This window comes from Scyliorhinus canicula, chromosome 8 (genome assembly GCF_902713615.1).
Source record: "Scyliorhinus canicula chromosome 8, sScyCan1.1, whole genome shotgun sequence".
In the NCBI taxonomy this organism is placed as follows: domain Eukaryota; kingdom Metazoa; phylum Chordata; class Chondrichthyes; order Carcharhiniformes; family Scyliorhinidae; genus Scyliorhinus; species Scyliorhinus canicula.
Window position 1 is genome coordinate 19,634,870 of NC_052153.1, and position 10,428 is coordinate 19,645,297.

A 10,428-nucleotide genomic window follows, 5' to 3' on the forward strand; every position below is an offset into this window, starting at 1 on the left:
CATATTGAATGAGGAATTCTTCCTGAATACACTCGACAAATTTCTCTCCATCCAAACCCCTGGTGCTATGGCTGTCCCAGTTAATGTTGGGAAAGTTAAAGTTCCCAACTATTACCACCATATTTTTCCGACAGCTATCTATACTCTCTTTACATATTTGCTCCTCAATATCCCGCTGACTATTTGGGGGCCTATAGTACAGTCCTATCAAAGTGATCTCACCCTTCTTATTTTTCAGTTCTACCCATTTAGACTCAGTGGGCGAACTCTCGGATATATCCTCTCGCTGTGCTTCCGTGATACTGTCCCTAATCAAAAATGCAACTCCCCCTCCTTTCTTACCTCCTGTTCTATCTTTCCTACAGCATCTGTACCCTGAAACATTGAGCTGCCAAACCTACCCCTCCTTCAGCCATGTTTCAATATTAGCTATACTATCCAAGCCCTGAGTTCATCTGCCTTGCCCGTTAGGCCTCTTGCATTGAAATAAATGCAGTTCAATCTATTTCTCTCCCTCCCACTTTTCTCCTAACTGACTCTTGTTTCTATCCTCTCTTTACTACCCTCTGACTTCCTGCATTGGTTCCCATCCCCCTACCACATTTGTTTAAACCCTCCCCAACAGCGTTAGCAAACACTCTGCTTCCACCACCTTTTGAGGAAGAGAATTCCAAAGACAAACGGCCCTCAGAGAGAAAAATTCTCCTCAGCTTTGTCTTAAATTATTAGCTCTAGGTTCTTCCACAAGAAGGAACATCCTGTCCACATCCACCCTGTCATGACCCCTCAGGATCTTACATGTTTTTATCAAGTGCCTCTTACTCCTCCAAACTCTAATTGATACAAGCCCAGCTTGTCAAACGTTTCCCCATAAGACAACCCTCTGCATGCAGAAGCTAGCTTAGGACAGTGAACCAAATGCCAGGACAAGGTGGTTGTGAGAACTTCAGCTGCTGAGCCCACAGTAACCAAATGCCCGCTTACTGTCTCTTCGGAGGATGCATTGTCAGATTGGCACTGTCGCTGAGACATGGAGCAACATTGTTGCTGGAAGTGGCAAGCACCAAGCCTAATGGGATTAGTGCACCTTGCTTAGTAATTTTCTACTGACTCGCAACTGCCATAGACAGCAAAGTACCAAAATTAAATCCTCCAGACGATGTTGCGGTCTTGGGAACCATTTGTTTGAGGCTGTCTGAAGCAAACATTTTTGTTTTGAAATTTAGTACCGCAGAAGAATCATAGAATTCCTATAGTGCAGAAGGAGGCCATTTGGCCGATTGGCCCTGCACCGACCCTCTGAAAGAGCACTCCACCGAAGCCCACTTCCCCGGCACCCCCCCCCCCTCCCCCCCCCCCCCAAAAAAAAATCCCAATAACCCCTTAACCTAACCTACACATGTTTGGATCCCAAGTGGCCATTTAGCATGGCCAATCCACCTAACCTGCACACCTTTGGACTGTGGAAGGAAACCGGAACACCTGGGGGAAACCCACGCACACACAGGGAGAACATACAAATTCCACACCCGTGGCCGGAATTGAACCCCGGTTCCCTGGTGCTGTGAGGCAGCAGTGCTAATCTCTCTGACACTGTGCCGCTCACCTACCCCCCATCCCCACCCCCTCCCACTATGCGATAAAATTTCAATCCATGATACAACACGAGGACACTGCACATCAAACTCTGCCTCTGACCTTTCACTGGAAAAGAGCAACAAATGAGATGTGTTTACTAATAGTTGGCAACATGAAGCAAGTGGCTATTGTGTATTGGCCCTTTAAAGTAACAAGTCTGATAGGAGAACACAAGGACAACAGCTGAATTCCTCGTATTGTGCACTATCTAGTGACATTGTAGTTTAAAATTATTTAGTCCGTGTTTGTAGTACAGTCTGTGTGAAAGTGAACTTTGGGACATATATTAACAAAGCAAAATAAATGTCTGAAATAGCCAATTTCTCTGCAAAGCGAGCTGCAAATTTCTCAATTGCCAGTTTCAGAAATGCTCAAATTTTAGACATTATAATAATATTCCCTTGAAATCATTGTTCAGCCACAGAATCACAGTGGAAAGGAGCAAATTAAAAATATCCAAACAACTTGCCATTAAAATGCTGACTGTAACAAGGAAGGTCATTTGCCACCTACTGAAGCAGACTATTCGAGGAATTTAATGGTAAAGTGGTGACAGGAAGGCTTGTGGCACCTTGGAGAACGGGGTCAAACATGACCCTCATTTTCCAGAAGTGCTGTTGCCTGCCCTAATTATTCAACGATAAAGGCAGGACTTTTCCGATGGGAAGGTTACCACATACAAAATGGGCAAGGAATGTATCCCTGCTGATCATGGCTGCCCTGTAGCATTTCTGTATCCACAACATCACCAACGATGGCCAAGACTGGGATTATGACCAGTCCCTGAACTCTAAGGGCTGGATTTTGCACTCCCCACTTTGGTGAGTTTGAAGGAGCGGGTTCATGTAAAAACCAGAATGCGACCTTCCAGGCATCTGCCCACCCATTCCTGACCTATCTAAAATATTACAGGGGACAGGGGAGGTGTTGGGCAGCCCACTTCCCCTTGGGTCTATTCAGGTCCTTGAGAGACCAATTAATGGCCACTTAAGAGCCATATACCAACCCCCCCCCCCCCACCCACCCCCCAGCTGGTGTTCTACCCACAGTAGGGCAAGGCCCATGCCATTTAGGAAGCCCATCAGCTTTAGCTGCATGGGCTGGTGGCGGGTGGAGGAATCCTTTGCAGGTCCCCTTGGCCCAAGAGAGACATCTCCCCCAAAATCATACATCCACCTTGACCTTAACCCATAGCCTCTTGAACCAGCCCATTGACCCATGATCCCTCCATTACTGGGGCCTGCTTGTCTGGAACTTGCAACATCTCAGACTTATCTCTGAGTTTGGGCTCCTCTTAGTTGGGGCTTGCTGTGGTCCCGGCAATTGCCAGCATTCTTGCCTCGAGCTGCTTGGATTATAGAGCTGCTGGTTATCCACTGAGGCAGAACTTCCTCCTGAGATGGGGTGGAAATCTCACCTTGAAGCAACTAATGCTGTTCCCAGCGTTAAATTACTGCAGAGCAGTCATCAGGATTGTAAGTGGGTTCACCTGAGGAACTGAGGACCACAATGTTTCGGAAAATCCAGCCGTGAGTCCCAAGTCCAGGGCCCAACAAGTGCAGAGTTCTCATGGCAGGGAGGGAAGGTGAGGTCCAGCGGGGGTACTGGACAGAGGGAAATGGGGGCTTGATGGAGAGACTGGGAGTCCATGGAAGGAACATCAATGGGAAGGGGGAGATCTTGGAAGAGCAGTGCCGGATGTGGAAATGGGAGCCTTTCGGAGAGGTGATCCAACTGTTTCTGTGCTCGAAGTCTAAGCAGGATAACTGCTGGGCTTCCCCCGTTACCCTGAACTCCTCCTCAAAATTGAGGCCAGGATAGAAGTGGCCCTAAGAGGGAAGTGGTCAATAAAGGGCCTCAATTGGGACGAAGGCCGCAGGTCTCCTGTAAAATTGCAGACAAGTCAGGGGGCAGTGGGAGGCCAGCCGGAGAACATTACAGCCGCAAACCCACTAACCCATTGGCGGGGCCTGGTGAGATTCTGACCCGAGTATTCTTTTTAGACATTTTAAGCATTATTAAACACTTGCTTTTGCTTGCCAGTTTTGTTCTACATATTTTTTCTGTCAACAACATTAGACGATTCCCCATTGTAATGCAAATCAATCACCAAACAGACACTAACATTTACTCATTGAGTAGCTTCCGAGGCAGGCTTTATCTTTTGTCTACACAAACTCACTTATATTTCAGCCGACATAAAATTCCAGCATAATTCAAGTGCCATTTTAAAACACAGGGATTTGTACAGTTAAAATAATCACAGTCCTCAAATGGAGCACATATCAACTATTCCTACCAACAAGAACATACAAGTCTCAAGTGCACTAGAGAATTTAGTCATGGCAATGGGCAACAAAATATTAAAGGGTTGAATCTGTAAAGGTGGAAAATTGCCAATAGAGCTCTCCTGACAATGTATGTCCGCTGCATTCTTCATTGATTTTAAATTATTTTATACGTTGGGCTGGGATTTCATCCTCGAGGTGGACGGAGGCATTTAGGAAAATTCCTGGCTGGGCCATCTGCCTCAAGAGAAAGTGCCAACAGTGAAAGGATTTTCTCTGTGGGGCCGTTGGCTGTGGGCTGCGGTGGGCCGGACAACTCAGGAAACAGTTTGGAGGTAGCCACAGGGGCTTCTGGTGTGCATGCAGGCTGTTTAAAGGGCCCGTCTGATGCAGTGGGACTTCCTCCCAGTTATAATAAAAGCAGTAAGTCCTACAGCCCTCACCCCTCAAATCCCCCATCACCCCATGCCAAGCAATGGAACGTACATGTTCATTAGCCCACTATGCACTGTAGAGAGCCAATGAACCCAGTAGTGACAATAGGGGCTGTAAAAAACAGCTTTTAACAAAACACCCATTGATAACTTCCACTTTCTTGAACAAAAACTCCTTTTTAGTAAGTCCAATGAAAGTGTCAATCATCCAGACCCTTTAAATTCCCAACAGCAGAAAACTGCAAGCACTTGAAACCTTTTGAATATTGTGCAAGTAAACATTGTGAAATGGACGCGAGAGATCAGAGAGCCAGAACTGTTCAATCAAGCAATGCTTTTCCTGGGGCTGGGGTGTTTTAATACTCTCATATCTGTCTCGGCTCTCAGCCAATAATACATAATGAAGCTTAGCTGAGAGTCCAAAAATCAATTAGTCTGTTGAAACACCTGAGACACAGAGAACACTGCTGATTTCGTCTGCCAATTTAACAATGTTTGAGGACTTGAATACAAGAGAAATAATGTCTTACTGCAGCTGCACAGGACTTTGGTGAGACTAGACCAGGAGTACTGTGGGCAGTTTATCTAAGAAAGGATATACTTGCATCAAGATAGTTTGACTGATTCCTGTGATGGCAGGATTGTCATATGAGGAGAGATTGGGTCGACTGGGCCTGTGTTCAGTGGAATTCAGAAGGATGAGAGGGGATGTAATTGAAACATTGAAATTTCTGACAGGGCCGGACAGAATAGAGGCAGGGATATTATTTCCTCTGGCTGGGGGCCGAGAACAAGAGGTCACAGTCTCCGGATAATGGGTCAGCATTCAGGACAGAAATGAGGAGAAATGTCTTCACTCAGAGGGTGGGGAACCTGTGGAATTTTCTACAACAGGAGACTGTGGAGGCCAAGTCACTGAATATATTCAAGGAAGAAATAGATAGATATAAAGATGTCAAGGGATATGTGAAGTTTCAGGACAATGGTGTTAAAATAGGGGATCTGCAAAGATCATATTTAATGGCGGAGCAGGCTGGAAGGGCTGAATGGCCTTCTCCTCTTGGTTTCTAGTATTTATGACAAGCTGATCACTGGCTTTCCACCTATCATGCAAGATATAAGGGTTTCCAGAAAGGGGTACATTACTTATTTAGGGCTTCATGAGATATTTCTCACGTGCTCAAGTCTGAAGTCCAGTTCTGGAAATAAATCTTCAACAAAAACATCTATTTAGTGCCTTTAACATGCCCCAAGGTACTTTACAGGAGCATTATGAAACAGAATTTGACACTGAGCCATGTTGTATATATTAGAGCAGATGATTAAAAGCTTGGTCAACGAGGAGGAGAGAGAGGTACACTTAGGAGGGAGTTCCGGAGCTTGGGGCCCAGACGGTTGAAGGCATAGTCACCAACAGTGGAGTGGCGGAGACCTGGATTGCGCAGTGAGCCACGATTGGAGGAGAATCGAGATTTTGAAGACTCGCGGAGCTGGAAAAGACCTCAGAAATGGGGAGGGGCAAAAGCCATGGAAGGATTTGAATACAAGGCTGAAGAATTTAAGTCGAAGTATTGGAGTTCTGATGTAGGTCAGCAGGGACAGGGGTTCTGGGGCAAATAGGACTTGGGGTGAGTCGAGTGCAGTCAGCAGAACTTTGCATGAGCTCATTCTTAAAGAAGGTAGAAGGTGGAAGTCTGCGACCAGAACTCTGAGTCTAGAGATAACAAAGTTATGGAGATAGTTCAGCAACAGATGAGTTGGGACGGGATGGCGATGGGCAATATTACAGTGGTGGAAGTAGACATCTTAGTGGTTGAGCAGTTATGGGTTAGATACTCAGGTACAGGTGGAACAGTTTGTTGAGGTTGCAAATGATCTGGTCAGTCTCAGACAGCGACCAGGGCAATCTCCACAAACTAGAGTTCGAGCTTCCGAGCACAACTGCTTTTGACTTCATTGAATTTTATCCTGATGCTTTTCCTTGGCTGCAATATACATTTGATATGTTCTCATCTTAATTTTCATCTTCTACTAGGTCCTATTAGTGAAGTGGCTGGCTGCTCGGTGATGGATTGTTCAGAATTTACCTCAATATCTTTGATATATTCTGTGCACTTTATCAAAAGAATTGGATGCAGTAACATTGTATTCACGCCAAGTTCCTTAATCCACTATCCCGGCTGCGAAACTGTTTAAAACGGTCCTGGCACATCATGCGTGAAAACAGCTCTACAGCTTAATTTCCAGCCTCACGTGACTTTATCAGAACGTTGTTATCTTCTATTGAGCAGCGCAGTGTCCCAGCAAAAAGGCAACTGTGATAACAACTGGAGATTACGGAAAAGGCAGCCATTTATTTTGGTGTAAATATTTCCGATAAAGGTCATTCATTCGTAACATCACAAGGTTTTCTGGCCATCGGGTGTTGTTCTGTTAATTGTCAACAATTCCTAAAAAAGTGTTGATGGATTTTTTTTTGGCAGCGTGCAGACACTGATATCAAAAAACTGAATTGCCCTTGACCTCTTCCAGTTGTGCATCTAAAGACCGCCTAGTATGACTGCAATACTTCTCCACTTGTTGGAAACAGGAGCAACAAATGGAGGGTATTTCCAGAGAACTGCTTATTTCAGAACGTATTTTCCTGCCCAGATTCAAAACGGCCCTCGTGGAAAGATTCGAAACAACCTCAAATGATCAGAATTTAAACCAGGTGAATGTGTGACTTGATGCCCAAGTATAACACTTTTTAAACCAGTATCAAGAATGCAGGGATTCTGAAACTTTATTTTGAAAACCGGCGAATATGTTTTGCACATTTTCAAACCAAAATTTGTCTGATAGGAATAAAGCTGAAAGAGAACTGGATTTCTACATACAAACACGAGAGATAGGAGCTGAAGTCGGCCATTTGGCCCCTCAAGCGTGATCCGCCATTCAATTAGATCATGGCTGATCCGTTTCTGTTGAATTCCACATTCCCTATCCCGATAACTTTTGGCTTCCTTGCCTTTTAACGATTTATCTCCACCTCCACATTATTCAGTGACACCTGCCTCCACCACATTCTGAGGGGGAGAGTTCCAAAGTCGCATAATACTCAGAAAAACAAATTCTCCTCATCCCTGTCCTCTAAGGCATCCCCGAATTTTAAAACAGTGCCTCCTAATTCTGGGCTCACTGACAACAGGAAACATCATTTTTGCGTTCGTCTCGTCAAGACCATCTTCCATACTTCAATCAAGTCACCCTTCGGTCTTCTAAACTCCAGTGGGAACAAGCCCAGTCTGTCCAGCCTTTCCTCAACCCGTTCATTCCCAGTATCGATCTAAAGGACTGCAGCAGTCTTTTAAAAGGATGAGTACTTTCATGAAATGAGCCCTCCCCACTTAGCTCAATATCGATTTTGCCTGGCGGGTCAATTTCTGCGCGGGTGAGAACGAGGGTACACTTTGGGAGGGTACTCGCCCTCAATCTGGGCAACTACAAGGCCGAAAAAATTGAAGAAAGCGATGGAGCAGCATGTTGCAGCAAAGGTAAACAACAGTAGTAGGTGTGTAGCAATACACGGTACCATCAGGTATCATCCTGAGTGTTTGCTTGTGTATGTGTCTTCAGTAAAACAAGACAAAGAGAGACGATGCCCACCTCTCTTGTACACCACCTCCAGCCTGGCCATCTCTAGTGCTCCACTATCGCTAGTGCTCCACGCCTTCTCTCTGTCAATGATGTTGAAAATGGCTTCCGCTATTGGTGTCAGGATCTATATAAAAGGGCGAACCTCCGCCTGTTCTCATCTCTTTCCTTTCTTGTGTGCCTGTTTTCCCCTGGAAAATGACAACATGGATTAACATGTGTCGTACTGAAGGGCTTGCAGAATATCTGAGGTGGTTTAGCACTGAGGCTTAATGAGAGACCATAAGATGCAGGAGCAGAAGTAGGCCATTCGACCCGCTGAGACTGCCATTCAGTGAGGTTGTGACTGATCTGATATGATCATCCTCAACTCCACTTTCCTGACTGAGCCTCATAACTTTTGATTCCTTTGTTGATTAAAAATCTGTCTGCTTCAGCCTGAAACAGAGCTAACAACGAAGCCTCGACAACCCTCTGCAGTAAAGAATTCATAGATTCACAACCCTCTGAGAGAAGAAATTCCTCCTCAACTCTGTCCTAAATGGACAGACTTATCTCCTTACTCTGAGATTAGTCCCTCTGTTCCTATACTCTCCCAGAAGGGGAAAAAGCTTCACAGCATCAACCTTTGTGAAGCCCCCTGAGAACTTATTTGCCTCAATAAGGTCACCTCACATTCTTCTAAACTACGAGTACAGGCCCGGCCTATTCAACCTCTGCTCAGAAGAAAATCCCTCCACATCAACTGGGATCAACCTAGTGAACCATTCTCTGAACCAGTTCCAACAGAAAGGATCCTTGCTCTATCAATGAGTAAATGCCATTTTGAATTTGCCAGCCAATAATAAGGGTCAGTGCATGTTTCATGGTGTTACACCACACTTATTAAAAATCTGTTCAAAAGTGCACCATTTTATCAATACACTGGCACCATTTAAGCCAGTGATTTTCAAACTTTTTTTCCGGGGACCCATTTTTACCAACCGGCCAACCTTCAGGACCCAACCCGGCCGATCTTCGCGGCCCACGCCGGCCGACCTTCACGGCCCACCATTTTCTCTTACCTTGTTTGCTGCTGACAAAAATGGAGGAATTTCAATCGCGCCCAAAGCACGAGATGTCAATGTTCCGGGAGTGTGACCTGCTCTCTGCCTCCCTTCAGGCAGCAAGATTACATCGAATTTTTTTTTTAATTTTCTGCGTCTCCGATTGCGCAAATTCGCAGGCAACAGCGGCAGCAGCCGACTTTTTTTTTTACAAGTTATGGGGGCCGGAGGTGGGGGGGGGATTATTTCATAAAGTTGAACAGGAAAAAATGCAGAAGCTGAAAATTTTTCATCCTCTAGAAATTGGAGGTTCACCACATTTCACCTAAACATTACAATTAAAAATGTAAAAAATAAAAGACACTTAAAAATCAATTAAGTGATAAAGCTTCCAAATACAACCTGCAGGCACTTTGTTTTGGAATGTTTAAAAATCAAGATTTAAAAAGTTGACATCTCTTGGTTGAAGTTAAAGTTGCGGTGAAACCATTGTTGGATCACTCACCATTCTTGGAGTAAGAGACTTCCACTCCATCAGCATCAACGTTCAGAAAGCAACCAATCACATCATTCTCCCCGAACCTTCAGCAGCCGGCTTTTAACAATGGCAGCTGCGAACGCTCTTCAAAAAGGCTGCGACCAGATTTTTAAAAATGCAGCCGCACTGCGCATGCGTGCCCGCTCACCGGTACCCACTCTGCGCATGCGCACCAATAAGCGGGCAGGCATGCGCAGCGCAGCTGCATTTTCGTTATATGCTCATGGCCATTTTGAAGGCCGCTTGCAGCCGGCATTATTAAAAGCCGGCTGTTGCGTGTGGATTTGCACGATTGGGAACACCGCAACGGACGGCTCCGCGACCCACCCGCGACCCTGCTGTGGGTCGCGCCCCCGACTGTGACAATGCCCGATTTAAGCCACAACAGTTCACCTTCCCAAACTGAACCAGTAACAGCATATAGGGGGACTCTGTATTGTTTCAGTCGCAGAATTTAATAGCTATACCTGCAGAGCACCATTTGCCGCCATGAACTCTTGCTGTTTCTTTAGATTTTCATCCATTGATTTTGACATAAATAACCCCATCTTGGGCCTGAAAATCCATAAGACATAATGATATAAGTCAATTTACAAATCAAATCTCATGCATTCACTTATTGCTCTAAAAACACAGATTGAGGGCTGCACACCAGGTTTCAGTCAGAGGCTGACACGCTGAAAAAATATGGGGCTATTCCTCCCCCCTTTTTATCTAATGAGGAGCAGGCAATTCAACTGGAGGTAAAACATCAACTTCTGCAAGCTGCACGATGTTCTTATTTTGTCTTTGTCCTCGTGTCCTGTTGATACTCTGTTTGGATTCATTGTACAGATGCGTGCCATCTG

The 10,428-nt window shown here is 45.3% G+C and overlaps 1 protein-coding gene across 1 annotated transcript in view; it reads right to left on the reverse strand.

The window, feature by feature from the left end:
* plgrkt (plasminogen receptor, C-terminal lysine transmembrane protein) overlaps positions 1 to 10,214 on the reverse strand; it is a 72,315-nt gene extending 62,101 nt beyond the window's left edge. The window contains exon 1 of the mRNA XM_038804242.1: positions 10,048 to 10,214. Within this exon, the coding sequence (XP_038660170.1) occupies positions 10,048 to 10,128 (81 nt within the window). The 5' untranslated portion in view covers positions 10,129 to 10,214. The remainder of the gene's footprint in view (positions 1 to 10,047) is intronic.
* Positions 10,215 to 10,428: the final 214 nt, after the last annotated feature.